This window comes from Lytechinus pictus, chromosome 10, assembly GCF_037042905.1.
Source record: "Lytechinus pictus isolate F3 Inbred chromosome 10, Lp3.0, whole genome shotgun sequence".
Taxonomy (NCBI): Eukaryota; Metazoa; Echinodermata; class Echinoidea; order Temnopleuroida; family Toxopneustidae; genus Lytechinus; species Lytechinus pictus.
In genome coordinates this window covers 4610258-4627655 of record NC_087254.1, presented here as the reverse complement: position 1 = coordinate 4627655, position 17398 = coordinate 4610258, and the positions used below count along the sequence as shown (strand labels likewise).

The 17398-nt window shown below is 37.1% G+C and overlaps 1 protein-coding gene across 1 annotated transcript in view; it reads right to left on the bottom strand.

The window, feature by feature from the left end:
• The window catches only part of LOC135155612 (sacsin-like), a 34588-nt gene extending 17493 nt beyond the window's left edge, over positions 1-17095 (bottom strand). Inside the window, 4 exon segments of the mRNA XM_064105158.1 lie at positions 5402-5481; positions 7361-7504; positions 9352-9382; positions 16589-17095. Of these exon segments, the coding sequence (XP_063961228.1) occupies positions 5402-5481; positions 7361-7504; positions 9352-9382; positions 16589-16591 (258 nt within the window). The 5' untranslated portion in view covers positions 16592-17095.
• Between the last annotated feature and the right edge of the window lie 303 nt (positions 17096-17398).

Here is a 17398-nt window from a genome sequence, read left to right as displayed (position 1 = left end):
CGGTTGCGGAGTTAGGGGTCATAAGAGAGTCTTGCATGTAAACTTTAACATTGACCTGAAAATGACCTTTGACCTTATCATGTGACCTCCGACTGCAGCATAACATGCAGGCCCCCCAAGTCCATCTACCACCCAAGTTTGGATGAAAAGTGACTTACGGTTGCGGAGTTAGGTGTCATAAGAGAGTCTTGCATGTAAACTTTAACTGTTACATTGACCTGCATGTAAAACTTTAACGTTGACCTGAAAATGACCTTTGACCTTACCATGTGACTTCCGACTGCAGCATAACATGCAGGTCCATCTACCATCCAAGTTTGGTTGAAAACGACTAACGGTTGTGGAGTTATGTGTCATTAGATTTGTGACGGACGGACGACGGACGGACGACAGACGACGGACGGATGACGGACGACATTTGGATCCCTAAGTCACCTCTGGTGGGCGAGACAAAAATAATATCTTATTTCACCCTTCTCTCTTTCCTTTTCTCTTTTGTTCTTTGTCGTGATTTTTTTTTGGGGAGGGTGTACGCCTTAGGATGGTACTTAGTAATTAACAATTCAGTGAATCAAATCCAGGGATCAAATCACACACGTAGGCCATAGGAGGACCTAAGGAGGGATGATGCTAGCTAGCTAGCTAGCTCGCGCCCGCTAAATTTACGAGATCGCGCGGAGCGTTGACGCTCTACTTATATGCAAGTCTTAACTTAAATATCGGCTTGGATATGAAAAATTTATTCCAGTTAGTTCAAAAAGGTGTTTGGGAGAGAGAAAAAGATAATTTTAAGCAGGAGAAAAAACACAGGGCCTGGGCGGGAGATATTAAATCTCGAGCAGGAGAACGGGAGATTTTGCGAAAATGGGCTTTCGGCGGGAGATCTCCTGCCGAAAGCGGGAGAGTTGGATTCAATGTGTTTCCGACAATAAAAAATAAGAATAGACCCCTCTAGTATTTAATGAATATTCTCTCTTAGAATTTAACACACAAAAAAAATATTGAGTGATGCAATCGTTTTCCCCACCTATAAAAAATCTAAAATGTAATAACTTTTGTACATCCGATATTGATAAAAATTTCGGCTTTACCAAAAATTGCTCAAAAACGTCATTTCGTGTACAAAGTCAATGCAAATTGTGTTTTCAACCAAAATTCATAAATGTTTTAGTTTTGCAGGTCTTGATGGATTTGTTTTATGCTGTTTATTGTCTCAAAAGGTTTTAATGAAAAAAAAATGAAAACAAAAGGTCCAAAAAACAACGAAATTCCTAAGAAATTCCAAAAAAAAATCATACATAAGAAATTTATCTCATATCGCATTTTTTTTTCATATACACTTGCTGAGAACACCGCAAAGGGTTTTTATACCAAAGATGAGAACATCTGGAGCTTTGTTTAGGGAGTAAGAGGAAAAATAATGATTTCGCATACTATCTATGCATAAATTAGGATAATCACTTAATAGCAATTTGCATGTAATGATCAATAATTATACAATTTTGTAGATTATGTCCCAGGCAACCTCCTAACCAATTTTCAGCGTGATCGCACGGTCGAAGGCCGAGATCTTAAGGAGGGGGGGGGGGGGGGATTGGAGCCCCCCCCATATGAATTCCCAAAATACCCCGACCTAGATAGGGTCAAGCAAATGACGATATAACTGTCGAAAAATCTTTCCGCTTGAGTAAGCACCACATAGTTTTGAAAAATTCGTGAAAAATGATTTGCGCAGAACTTGGAAATAGTTATATTAATAAATGTAGTAGACGTTAATCATGAAGAACACATAGACTTTACCAAGGAAGATTGATTTGAAGATATCTTTTACCGTTTTAATTTGTTTCCTATAGCCAAATACACTTTATGAAGCCCTGTTACAACCGATAATGTCGCATCAACGCATAATGTCGCACCAACGCATAATGTCGCAGATTGCGACATTATGCCAAGAGCATCCGACGCATAATGTCGCAGTCAACGCATAATGTCGTAGTTTTTCTAACGCATAACGTCACATGTCGCAACGCATAATGTCGCAGCAAGTTGTCAACGCATAACGTCACATGTCGCAACGCATAATGTCGCAGCGGTATTTTCTTCAGGACTCAAGTTACAGATAAGATATAAAATATGCTTTTACTAAGTATTTTGAGACACGAGAACGAGAATTAAGTGATTTGGAAATCAGGATTACTCTTTGTATGGATATTTATCGGTTTATTGCCATTTCGTCTACTGCCTTTTTCCCACTATCGCATGGTCTGATATCATTTCGTTTACCATTAGTTAGTCAACTATGAACAAAGTCCAATAACCATTTCGTCTAATTACCATCTCGTCTAATAGCCAGTTGGTCTAATAGCCGTTTTGTTTATTATCATTTAGTCTAATTGTATTTTTTTCAATTGGTCCAATATCCACTTTGTCCAATATCATTACTTTTATTACCTTTTGGTCTAATAGCCAATTAGTCTAATAACCACCTGGTCTACTCTCATTTCGTCCATGTTCCATTTGATCTAACTTAAGTTGGTCGATCACTTTGTCGAAATCCATTTCGGCTAACAATCATTTGGTATCGTTGCCATGGGTCCAATCACCATCTTGTCCAATCATCATTTCGTCCAATAGGCATATTCATTTCATCTTATAACCACAATGGTCTACTGGTACTAGACCTCTACGGTGACTCTATGTATCATTGCCGACTTGTTGCAGTACTACTCCTGATTTGTGGTTCAGATCAGAAAATGGAAAAGAAGGGGAAAGATAGGAGGGAAAATGAGGAAAAATAAGAGGAGACAGAAGAGTGAAAAAAAGGGTGAGGTGAAGACTTGGAACATAAAAAACAAATCTTTCAAGCTCAAAAGAGGCGCGATAGCTCAGAAGGTAGAGCGGGGGGGGGGGGTTCTGATTCCAGTGACCCGGATATGATTCCTAATTGGTGCATTAGTGCCCCTTGGAGAGGTCCTGAAGCCGTCAGTCCTCTGGTTGCTTGCTTACAAGCAATCATGCTTTCTTAGCAACCAGGTAAAAAAAAAATGTACTACGTGTATATAGGCTAAAATTTTCGCTCGCGCTTGAAAAAGTGCTTAAATTTACCCCTTTTTGGACTGGAATATGAAGCATTCATCTCCACAGGCTTTTGAAAATCCTCATATTTTTTAAAAATTGGGGATGGAAATATAGTCACTCTAAATGTACTCAAATATCGAAGGGCACACGGTTGAATATTCGAAGCCGGCGCGCGGAAAGTAACTTTAAAAATTTCACCAGAAAAATGAAAACAAGTTACCATGCAAACTTGACATATTAGACCAAGTGACATGTAGACGAAATGAATGTTAGACTATCTGGAAATTAGATCAAGTGGAAATTGGCCGAAATGGAAATAAGACCAACTGCACATTAGACCAACTGAATATAGACCAAATGAATAATGGACCAAGTGAGGATTAGACCCACTGGTATTAGACCAACTAGTATTAGACCATCCGATTATTAGACGAACTGGTATTAGACTAAATGCAATTAGACCAAGTGACAATAAAATACATTAGACGAAATGGCAATTAGACCAAATGAAAATTAGACCAAGTGGCAATTAGTCCAACTGGGAATAAGACCAAGTGGCTATTAGATCAAGTGGTCATTAGACCAATTGGCTATTAGACCAAGTGGTCATTAGACCAAAAGAGAATAGGACTAAGTGTGTTTATCACGAATGTTGTTAGCCAATCTGATGATTAGACATAGTGATAATAGACCATCCGTCAGTGAACCGAAAAAATACCGGAAATTGCATTATTGGTGATTGGACCATGGCAACGATACCAAATGATTGTTTGCCGGAATGGGTTTCGACAAAGTGATAGTCACCCAACTTTAGTTAGACCAAATGGAACATGAATGAAATGAGAGTAGACCAAGTGGTTATTAGACCAATTGGCCAAAAGGTAATAGACGTATATAATGATATTGGACAAAGTGGAAATTGGACCAATAGAAAAAATACAATTAGGCTGAATGATAATTGACAAAACGGCTACTAGACCAACTGGCTATTAGACGAGATGGTAATTAGACGAAATGGTTATTGGACTTTGTTCATAGTTGACTAACTAATGGTAAACGAAATGATATCAGACCATGCGATAGTGGGGAAAAGGCAGTAGACGAAATGGTAATAAACCGATAAATATCCATACAAAGAGTAATCTTGATTTCCAGATCACTTAATTCTCTTTCTCGTGTATCACAATACTTAGTAAAAGCATATTTTATATCTTATCTGTAGCTCGAGTCCTGAAGAAAATACCACTGCGACATTATGCGTTGCGACATGTGACGTTATGCGTTGACAACTTGCTGCGACATTATGCGTTGCGACATGTGACGTTATGCGTTAGAAAAACTACGACATTATGCGTTGACTGCGACATTATGCGTCGGATGCTCTTGGCATAATGTCGCAATCTGCGACATTATGCGTTGGTGCGACATTATGCGTCGATGCGACATTATCGGTTGTAACAAGCCCCTCCCCCTCACAAATACATAAATACATAAACTTTTATGCAACAAGGCCCTGCTTTAATGTACGGAGTTGTGACTCACATGAAATGACTTGCGCTTGATTTCCCTTCTGCTTATCATTGTCAAGCTTGGGGGACAGTGTTGAGAAACAAGTATGTGATATGCTTCCGAGCAACAGCTATTAATTATGCTTTTATCACCCCTGACCAGCATGTAGCACTGCTCCATTCTGTATTGTTTGTTTTTTACCATGTATAATGTCATCTATGCTTGTATCATGATTTGGTCAAATAAATAATAATAATAAAAAAATGAAATATGGAATTTAAACCCACTTTAAATAGTTGGCAAAGTTGTTACAAAATATTTAGATGTATCTAAATATACAATATTTAGATGTATCTAAATATATGGGTAACGGTAGGAAACAACCGTCATTGTGGTTGGTTTAGGTTTGCGCCTAACAGGCTGCTTGGAATGCTATGAATCCAGTGACCGGGTAATAATAATTGTAAAGCGCTTTGAACAGTCGTAGATTGATAAAGCGCTATATAAATGCCAATTATTATTATTATTATTATCTGCTTTATTAAAAAAAAAAACAAGTAGTATATTTTTCAATTCCCAGGACTATTTCAAAGTGTAAACATTTTATTGATAGACACTGTATAAGAAATATTCTCATTTACGTTTCAATATGGGAATTTCAAAATTGATAAAGAGAGAGAGAAAGAGAGCATATTTCTTTATTTACACGATGCAACGTTTTATGAATATTGAAATTATCAAAAATAATTTTTAAATGAGAATTCTCAAAGCGTGAAGTACATTAGACCTACAAAAAATAAATTGAGTTGCTCACCTTCAATATTTGACCATCACTATATTCTCGTAAAATTCCCTTTAGGTATTCTACTAACGGTGGAGTCGATATCCCAAAATCTGGGGGGGGGGGGGGGTAGACAGAGAGAAAAAAATGTATTTAAAACATTTAGTTACATACCTAGTAACCGTGACAATGATTTACACACCTGGCCCTTCATACCCCTCCTCATACGCCTACATGTAAATTATGTCAAAACATTCAATTCAATTCAATTAATTCCAATAAAAATCAATACAAAGTATAGACTTCAGTAATAACAAATAAAATGTACACTAATAAAATGTAAGATAAATGTAAAACAAGAGAATAAACAGATACAAATGACAATAAAAATACAATATTGGAATTGGGTGGTCATAAAATCCTTTAAAGGTTTGTCAAGATAACCACCCTTATATAAACGAAATAAGTCACATTAAAATTACAAATGTAGTGAAACTGGTAATTTAAAATAAAATTCAATATTTGAGATCATTTATTACATGAAATATTATAAATATATCAGTTAAACACATTTAGCGAACAAAGCCAAGACATAAACGCACACAAGGGCAGTTCAAATCCTTGCTTTCACACACTATTGATTAAATATAGTTTCAATTTCCTGCTTAAAGCATTTCTATTGGAATATCGTTCCAAACACCTAGAGCACGGTGTCTAAAAGAGAATACTACATATTTTTTTTAATTTGCAGTCCATAAGTGATATCTATTTTGTTACTTGTATTATAATCATGTATATTTACACCTCCTCAGGTGAAAGGGGCACAGTACACGTTCGTGAGGGGGCATATTTCTTGCGTAAAAAGGGCACTTTTTCAGTGCTTCAAAAAGTGGGGGAACTTTGCCCCCCCCCCGGGTCGCCGCCCCTCATGGACCTGGCCACGTAGGATAATCTATTGTTACTGGGGGTGCTGCGACAATGCTCAGCACCCCCTCCCCAGCAACAATAACATAATCCTCCATGGACAGGTCCATGCCGCCCCTCCTAGCAATCGTTGCTAAGGAAAGAGTTGAAAATGTTGGCACCACCCCTTTAAATGATCAGTATGAGGTGAAGAATGATTATACCAAGGTTTATGCTTTCACCATTTTCTGACAAAAAGTGGCTATTTTTTGCACCAATCGCCGCCTCGACTAACTTTTTTTTTATTATAGAATGTACATTCAATGATTGAAAGTCATGTTCGCGGTCAGGTTTGGGTGGTTCTTATCAAACAAGCGAGAATGTATTTTGATTCTCCTCACTAACCAGGGGCGGAAATCTCTTCCAAAAGGTAGGGGGGACAAGTGGCTGGAAAATTTGACAAGGTCTTCAAGCTCGTCAGGGGGGCATTAAAGGTCTTAAAGCTCGTCAGGGGGGGCAAAAAAGGTTTTTCAAGCCCGTCAGGGAGGGCAAAGATACGTTTTTGCATGGGTTGAGACTCGTCAGGGGGGGCATGCAGAGTGCGCCCCTGCCCCCCCCCCCGTAGGTACGCTAGTGGCTAAAATACATGTTTTATTTCGATTTTGAATGATGTATTTCTTACCATCATAAAAGACCACAAATATTGTGTCCCCCCTACTATTTTGAGTAGGGGGGACACGTCCCTCTGTCCCCCCTGGGATTTCCGCCCATGACACTAACAAACTCATCCATCAAGAAATAACACAAAGATGGATGAGAATTTTGCACACACAAAAAAAGTGAGAAAATGCACACATCATGAACCATGTGAGGAACAAAAAATATTATTACCCAGTTAAATCATACATGTTGAGCAGTTTCTGTTCAATAGACCTGTTCATGAACAACGACTTAATTCTTGCTTTGCCTGGCAAGATTTCAGTTTGTCAAGAATAAACTTTGAAAAGTATGGAACTAATTCGAATGTTAAAGAATGGTTTAATGAGGTTTAATGTGGAAGATAGCATGAAGAGAGTTCAAATTTAATACCTGTTGATACTTTCTCCTTGGATTTCTCAGTTCCCTTCTCTTTATCCCTCTTGGTATTCTTTGCTGATGGCTCTGCAGAAGATGTTCCATCTCGATCACTAGGTTGGACAGCAATTTCTCCATGCTTACGTTTCTTCTTCTTCCCTAATCATTCAAAATAAGATATATAATGCAAATAAATAAAATTGATGCAGCGAACCAGTCCGCTACGGTTTTGGTTATCTTGCATTAAACGCAGATGGCACTTTAGCTTTTGATGCGTGCCAGAGCTCAACACCCTTACGGACGCAACACACTGCATAATGCTTCGGTCACGCGGCCATATTACGGACCTGCGGATGCCTGCGTATATTTGGATAGTGAAAATGTACAAAGGCTAAATTGCATGACTCTATGTACTTTGTGAAGAAAGAAAACATAAAAATATAGACATAATTTCACATCACTCTAAAATCAAATCAGTAAAAAAAGACTAGTTGATAGGGTCAGCTGGGTGCAACTGTTATTCCAGTCATATTTGACTATTTTCCAGTCGTATTTTACGAGAACATAGTTATTTTTTACTAGAATATATGTCAAAAATATGACAAGACATATCAGTTGCACCCAGCTGACTACTGGTCTAGTCAACTTGACTTACAAAAGAACAAGGGGGATACTCACATACGTTTGCTCATTGGATATTCATGAAGACATGCATAGAATTGTTTCATCAAATTAACGCAAAATCTTAAAGTGTCATAAATTATTCCTGGTTCGATTTGATCAATTTTCAGTTTTTTTAAATATGTTAAAATCATATTATTTTCAGCCTGGATTACCCCATTATTCAAGTTTTGGACCCGCCACTGATTTTACAAAATCTCTATTTTGAATTGAGAAATGCCAGACGCCCTATTTATTTTTAAGATTTCAAGTGTGTTCGCTCAACCATGAAAATGTAAAATCGTATCAAGATTGCGTGAGTGTTGATAAAACGATGGATGGTAAAGAACATTTACAATTTACAAGTAATTTACAATATCTATTGAAACGGAATTCGCCTGGTTGAAAATGGTGATTTTCACTATAATTTATGCTCACGTGTCCATAAATAAATCATTTAATCAAAAGAAAAAAAAAAGTCACATTCCACGTGATCACTGAAGCATAAATGTTTAATCAAATGTCAATGAACCATTCAAAAAACATATCAATTCCTCATATACTTTACGAAAATCGTAACGGTGCACAAAATGAGAGAATACTTGCCTAGAAACTTTGAAAATGACTTTTTTTTTCTTTAGGTATAAAGGCATATTCAGTGAACGGTGAAATTACGAATACTATGGAAGATACTCTCCCCATAACTAAATTTAATTGTATTCAATATTGATTAAAAAGAGAAATGCGTCCAAATTTTTTTTTAGCATATATGATGTCATTCTTTTTCAACAGTGAAACCTAAAGCAAAAGTAGTATCGCTTGTTGAAAAGCGCCTCTTACAAGTCTTCTGTTCCAATGGAATCAAACTTATAATTTTAGGCTTGCGACCTTTAAAAAGTGAAAATTTCACCTTATTACTTTGCAAACACTCATGCATGACATCAAGATTTTCCGTAATATTCATATCATAAACATAATACATTATAGATTCAAAAATACTGTTTTCCAGTCAGTACTCTGATATTTTTTGTACAAACTTAATAATTGCCTTACATCAATCACTTAAAAAGAAATCTATCATATATTTTTTTCCATACAAGATTTCCATTAATTTTACTTTTCCAAACCAGCAGTTCTTTTGCAAATTAAAAGAGGGAGGTATGTAATCATATATCAAACTCATTCCATTCTTGCGTCTACGGTTACACGCCCCCCCCCCCCCACCGGCCCGCTCCTATGGCCTTCACAAGCACAAGGACAGTAAAAATTACTGTCGAACAATGCACTTTGTTTCTATTAAGAATTTACTGTTTATGATGAAAAATTGAAATAAATTATATACTTACGGTCAGTGTCTTTTCCCCCTCCCTGTGTTGCCTGTATAAAGGAAGGAAAAGAAAGAGGGAAACATTATAGAAAAATCGATCCCCCTTGGCTTCAGTTGATCTTTTCAGAATATTATACATAAAAATAATAATAATATTAATAATAATAATAATATGCATTTATATAGACTATCTATCTAGACATATTCTATTACGAGGCGCGTTGTTATTATTATTATTATTAACCCGGCTTTAGCTCAAGCTGCCTTTCAGCTCTCAAGGAATTAATCCTGCCGTGTACCTAGTCACCTCACCTGGGTCTAGTGTAGCACGGTGTGGATAAATTTCTTGCTGAAGGAAATTATGCCATGGCTGGGATTCGAACCCACGACCCTCTGTTTCAAAGTCAGAAGACTTATCCACTGGGCCACAACGCTCCACATAAATACATAAATATATACAGTGCGTTCAACAAAAAACGAAACCGAGAGTTATCGATGATTTATCATAACTTAATCACAAAAACAATGGACAAATGACCAACCATTGTAATAAGTTCTTATTCACGCATGAGTGGGCAAAAAGAATTTGAAGAGGGGATACCAAAAGTCACTTGGCGGGCTGTATCTGGGTTTCAAAAGGAAACTCACATTTTTAAAAAGTTCAATATCTGCTTTAATTATTTAAATTAATGAAATTATGGAAATACAAGCATTGTTTCGAGGGAACAGAACTTTTTTTATTTCTTGACCATTTTCTGTGATTAAAGGAGAATGAAACCTTTGGAACAAGGTAGCTTGTGTGAGAACAGAAAAATCAAAGAAACAGATCAATGAAAGTTTGAGAAAAATCGGACAAATAATGAGAAAGTTATGAGCATTTGAATATTGTGATTACTAATGCTATGGAGATCCTCAAATTGGCAATGCGACAAAGATGTGTGATGTCACTTGTGAACAACTCTCCCATTACTTTAATACATATTTCATTTAAAATGCCTCTTTTATCACATCTATCAGTAGATCATGTGTTCCTTCTATAGAATAGCATGTAATACAGATTCTTAAAGAATACATCATGGATAAAGAGTTTGTATCAGCATAAGAAAAAGCAAAAATAGACATTTTGAGGGTATTTTATAGTCCATTAAAGGGAAAGTTGTTCACATGTGACATCACACATCTTTATCGCATTGCCAATTTGAGGATCTCCATAGCATTAATGCTCACAATATTCAAATGCCCATAACTTTTTCATTATTTGTCCGATTTTTCTCAAACTTTCATTGTTCTGTTTTTTTTTAATTTTCTGTTTTCACACAAGCTTTCTTGTTCCAAAGGTTTCATTCCCCTTTAAGGTAATAAATAAAAGAGCAGATATTGAACTTTTTAGGCATGTGATTTTCTTTTTGAAATTCAGATACCCCCTGCCAAATGAGTTTTTTGTATCATTTCTTCAAATTGTTTTTGCTCACTCATGCGTGAATAAGGAATAACGTAAGTAATATCAGATGAAAGAAGAGATTCTAAGCTTTACATTGGTAGGTCATTTGTCTATTTTATTTATGATTAAGTTATGATGATAAATCATCGCTAAATCTCGGTTTCGTTTTTTGTGGGACGCACATATACAGTGCGTATAAAAAAACGGGACAGATTTTAAGTCTACAACATTTTTGTTTCAAATTATATTGCTCAGCCGTTATATAACATTTTCAATATGTCTCTGAGTACTGGTTCAGTGCCTGAAAAACTAAAGATAGCAAAGGTTGTGCCATTGTTAATAAAAATCCAGATTTTATTGAAACTTATAGACCTGTTGCACTCCTTCCAGTTTTTTGCTAAGTTGCTTGAAAGAATGTTTAATAGACTAAGTGATTTTGTTACTAAAGAGGACAATTTTATAAAGGAACATTTTGGTTTTCACAATAATTATTCCACTTTTTTAAGTGTAATATATTTTTCTCATTATATTTTAAATGAAATATAGAAAGGCAACTTTCGTTCTGGAGTTTTTATAGACCGTCGAAAGCATTTGACACCATCGATCATCGCATTCTTTAAGTTTTTATATGGAATCAATGTTTTCCTTTACAGTGGCTTGGAAGTTACTTATTAAAACAGACAACAATTTGTGGTGTCGATGGTGAATCTATTAAACTATGGTATTTCAGGTATACCACAAGGTTCCGTGCTCGGACCCCTCCTATTTTTAATTATGGCAATGATAATAATGAAATCTTCTAATTTATTGAAATCTCACTCTATGCTGATGATACTGTTGTTTTTGGTTCGCATAAAGATAATACTCTTATATCTACAATTAAAAAAAAAAGAATTGAACATATTGAATGACTGGCTTATATGTAATAATTTCATTTCCAATGTATATTTCGAACAATAAAATATGGATATGAACGTAAACATGTCTCGACTTTTAAGAAAACAAAGTACTGGTAGATTATTTTTCATTCTAACCTTAATAGATTCAATTGAATAGCCGATACAAATTGATAATACTGCTTTTTTTCTATAAATGAATCATTAAGTTTTTTTCGTGTACCGGAACATGAGTCACTTGACTGGAAATATAATATTGTTAATTATGTTCTATAAGCTTTCATGAAGAATTGGTGTTTTATCAAACCTTATAATGTTCACCCGTTAAAATATTAGTGAAGAATTATAATGCCATAATCTTGACACACCTTAATTATTGTGATGAGACCAATAAAGAGAAACTCTATATTTTACCCCCAAAAAATGAGCACTAAAATTGATAACAAAGAATGCCTTTCGCAGTCCCAGTCTACCATCATTTCTTAATCTACAAATAATTCCTTTATATGAGCATGATAAACTAAATAAATTGGTCTTTATGATTAAGTACCACGGAAGGATTCGAACCAAAATATTTTATATGTTTAAAGCCAATCGTTCCTTCGATTAATAACCAAATATTACATTCATTTGTGTAAATCTAAGAATACTTTGCCATCTGTTGATTTATTTAAAAAGTATGTTGAAAGACAGAAGGACATTGGGTCCCACTTAGCTAAAAAAAAAAATAATAAACAGGCTTTACTATACACTTAAAAAAGAGGCGTTTAGTTGTTGTGTAATCTTGTCTTATTTTAGCCCCATTTATAGTTTTTGGTGAAAATGTTAATCATTCCTGATAATTCCATGCTCTTATTCTAGTCTATATTTTTATTATAAATTCAAACTATATTTTCGTCTTAGCTCTGTGCGTACATGTAGTTCAAAGGTCGTGACCCGGCCACAGCGCAGTTATCTGATTTTTAAAAGACCAATTTGTTGTTTCTCGTCACTGATATCTCCTTCGTCTGTTGTCAAACCTGATCGTCTTGTTCTGGGATAGTTATTTTTTGAGGTATTTTTTAAAATAAATTTATTTTCTCTTTTTCTCTCTCTCTTTCTTGCGGTCATCCCCCCCCCCCACGACTAAATTGCGACAGGCTCAACACTTTTTTCCCGTTTGGAAGGCCATGTCTCCAGATTGTGGATAAGAAGGAGTTGATTGTAAGAGAAATGTCGACTTTACTGGCGGACATTTGGCATGCCATAGATTTGAGGTCTGTTTAAAAAAGGAAGGAGTGGATAAAAAATGTGAGAACAATACTGTTGTTTATTGAGTCCGTCGCTGATCTAGGGTCCTGATTGATCGCAGGTTGGCGCGAGGTCTTTTATTCAAGTAAAAGTCAGTGTTGGGTGTTTTTCTGCTAGATAATCTGCGATGGCTGGCTGATCTTTTTTCTCCTTTTCTTCGAAATGTATATTCTTCTAGTCACTTACCTTTTTTCCCTTTTTTTCATGCTTGTTATTATTACTGCTGTTATTACCTTCTTTTTCCCCCCATTAATTATTTTAGCAATGATATGTAAATATTGTGATTATGTTTGTGATTTTAAAATCAATAAAACTCATTAAAAAAGTTCCTTCCATAGTTAAAAACACATATATGCGAAGTAATATTTGTGTTCCCTTTACTCATTTTACAATGCAAACTCATTCTATTCGATACATAGCCTAGGCGTTCATGAATGGAACTCATTACGAAGCTTTCGATTGTCTGCGACTGCAACGTATTCCTATATAGTTCACCGGAAGTGGTGACACCGCTCGTACAGTATCACGTTCGTACATTGATGGACTTAATCGACGTACCCGTACTGGGCCCGTACCAGACCACAGCATATACCAGCGTGATAGCGAGCGGGCCGTGGGCCGATGCTCGCGGCCGGAAAGTCAGGTGCAGCATCACCCTACGAACCAGTGGGGCGACTGAGGGTGCAACACTTGCACTAATTGCGCAAAAACACAGTTGTTTGGAAATAGAACATCAATTACCTATCGGATATGTAGTGTCTGAAAACAGGGCACACTAAATGTAATGGAAAAGCTGGTAACAAGCAGCAATTTGCAGTTTACCAGCCCTGCTGAATCAACGAAACTCAAGTGTTGATGCGGCTTCGTTCATTTTGGCTAAGCTTGAATGACGTCATCATGCACGAACAAGCGCGCGCTCGTTCACACCGAACGTCAAAAGTTCAAAACCCTCAAATACGAGTCTAGTCACAGATTTGGGCAGTGAACGAGAAGGCTCGTCACAGAATACTTCGCGCATGCGCAGTGCTCCCAAAATCCCTTAATCTCGTACGTCCACATGGCTCGTCTCAGAAAACGAAAGGTCTCAATTGTATGATCATATACCTACTACAACCATAGAGCTATATTACAGTCATGTTCGACACTAGCTCTCTCGTGTCAAGCTATTACTGAAACGATTAATTTTCGAGAAAAAAAAGAAAAAAAAAAAAAAAAAAAACTGTCATCCCTGGCCGAGCAGACTCCTTCTCTTTCATTTTTTCTTCCCCTTTCTTCATCTCATCTTTTCTTTCTCCCTCTCACTGTAATTCTCACATTCCTCTCCATTCTTATTTTTTGTCTCCCTCCCCCCCCCCCCCCTCTCTCATACACTTTCCTTATTATTTTATTGCAATATGTGATTGCGGATGTATGGGTGTGTGTTTTTTGGTAGGTATTGTGTGTAGGCCTTAAGCTCATGCTAATGTTTTTTTTAGAACATGTTTATTTTTTATTTTATTGTATTTTTAATTGTCATTTAGGGCCTCAAATATAAGCAGAGGCTTCCTTTCAGAAGTCCTGGCTACTTATGTATCTGATTTTTGTTTTATTTGTAACTACTTGATTGTGTTATTTTGCGATATAAATTGAAAACGTCCTCCCCCCCCCCCCCCCCACCTTCTCCGGATCGCCACTCACAGTTGCACGCATGTACGTCACAAGAATATCCAAACTTTGTTTCAGAGTACCCATTTTACAACTACATTTTGGACGGTAATTGCACTATATTCCGCTTTGTCATTACTGCGGAACTATGTCATTGCGAAATAGTCCAATATCCTTCTGAAATTATGGCAACATTCTAATGCTTAGGCCATCATTCTGTAAAGAAAATGTCTACAATGTACACATCAAAATCAAAGGTGGAATAAAGCAGGTCGGGTAAAAGGGTTGTTTTTCACGATCGCGGGCAATGTACATAATAATGCCAAAATCAGGGGGAACTTAACACGGAATATTTGTTCACAAGACTTGTGTGCATTAATATTTAACATAGTATAGCATGGCCTTGGGAAGCGGGGAGCTGATCTGATTTTTGTTTTAAGTGAAATCCATTTTTTTCCTTGTTCAAATTTCTCGGGAGATAGATGACTTTCAATTTGTTTTTGTTTTTTAAGGGCTTGTCAAATTTACATCAGCACCCCGGTGAAAAAAAAAATCGTTCCTAGGGCCCCGCACACTAATTGTTTAATAAACGCTTTTAAGTATCAATTCACAAATTAATTTCATTAGAGGTTTGCAAATTTGTTTTCTAACTCTTTTAGGATTATGACACCATTGGCATATGGATTCATTCAACGCAGCCCCCCCCCCCCCCGAATCGAAGTGTAAGTTCATCAACGTGCCCAACACCTCGGCGATACTGGAAAAAAAATGCGGTCACTTTACTTGTTTTGCAAATTTCCCTTTTTTCTATGAAAACCGCAAAACTGAGTAAATAGATTAATATTTTAAAATGTGTTAATATTATATCTCACTCTCATGCACTCGCCCTCACTATCACTACCAGAGCAAGTCTTTGTTTTTGCGAGTGAGTGTACACACACCCTCCAGCACAACAGTTTGTCAAAGTAAACATGTATTGCGGGCGAGCAAAGCAAGCGAAGAAAAAAACCCAAAGTTTAAATGAGTAATGATAATATTACTTCAGTGATAATATTCATAATGTTAATTACGATGATGATAAGAATAATGCTAGTTTATTTTACGTGCATAATATCAATACATTAAAAATAATAATATCGCCATTGACGAGTGGATACCATGCGTGATCATGGGGTTTCGAAAAGCACCCTAAACAAGTATTTTCCATGTTCTGAAAATGCACCCCTGAACAACTATTATTGGCGTGTGAAATCCTACCCTTAACAAGTTTTGGAAACAAAACGGTACCCTTGACAGGTATTCCCTTACTTTGATCCCCTAAACAAGTACATCGATAGAAACAGCCCTAATATTAGCAGCAATTCTTTTTTCTAGAGTACATGCATTTTATTTTGAGTTACAATTACATCAGAGAAGCAAACAAACTATGAGCAAGTTTCCCGGGACCGCCCCATCTCCCACGTAGTGTTGGTGCAAAAAGGGTAAAAACTAAAAGTACATCCTTTATAAAGCATTTTAATATTTTTATACCCTCACAATATGAAACGTAAACATGTAGTTTTCCTATAACGAAATTCCCTTTTTCATTAGCGTTTTGACACGTTGTGTACGTTAAGTGCCCCATCTTGAAAAAGATCCTTTTTAAGTGTTGTCAACCCCCCCCCCCCTGGGCTTGAAACCTGGTTACCGTTTCATCAACATTTTTGTCTGACAAGTTGTCAGATCTGACATCTTTCCTTGATTCTGATTGGCTGAGAGGCACTGTTACTATAGTAACTGTCGGATAAAATGGGACTTGTCGGATAAAACTTCCGACACGTCCCTTCATGAAACGCTCCCCTGGGCCTGGGGGATGATTGTATATACACAGGCACATCACCCCCAACCTTAAGTTTTGGCCGGAGGCATCGCCCATCCGTTCTCTACGCCCCTGACCCCTCCCCTGTACAGGACAAGGGATTTCAACTCCAACTGTTCCAACTTACCATTATGGGGTCGCTCGTTCGTGGGATATCCAAAAAAGATTTCCGATTCCCGGTCTGATCATTCCTTCATTGCCTGTGATATCTCTCCTCGGAGTCCTATTCTTTGCGGCCGTTGCCGGGGCCGGTTTACTGGTACAACCACACAATCTATAATGAAAGCTAACAAGTGGCAGGAGGAACGGGCAGACTAAAATGTCGCTTGGTCACCGGCTTGGTCGTGACATAGGATGGGAATTAGATCCGCTGCAATCAGGAATACCGGCAACACCACTCCACCATTGTCATCATGGTACTATGTTCACTTCGTAAATGACGATATAATGATACCAAGGAGCTCCTTGGTGACGAGCCGAAAAACATCTGTATTATAAGCCAGTCATGCAGCAATGGCCCAACCCGGTGTGTACCATGTGCAGCGCATTTGATGGGAAAAAGTATTATTTTTTAAGGAAAACCAACTTCCCTCCCATTTCACACGTGAAATTTCAGGCTTTGACATCTGACTGTAGTGCAATCATAATTATTGCTCTCTTGTAAAATCTGAGTGCCTATACTATCATGGACCTATCCACGGAGGATTATTCTATTGTTACTGGGGGTGCTGAGCATTGTCATGCACAGCATCCCCAGCAGAGGCGTCGATCCTGGGGGGCAGGGGGGGGGGGCGATCGCCCCACCAATGAAAATATGGGGGCAAACATGTAGTTTTGCCCCCCCCCCCCATAATTCCGCATGTGCAAAAATAAAATAAGATTGTAATGATACACAGAAATCAGCAAGCGAGATTAAGATACACAAATCGTTCTTTAT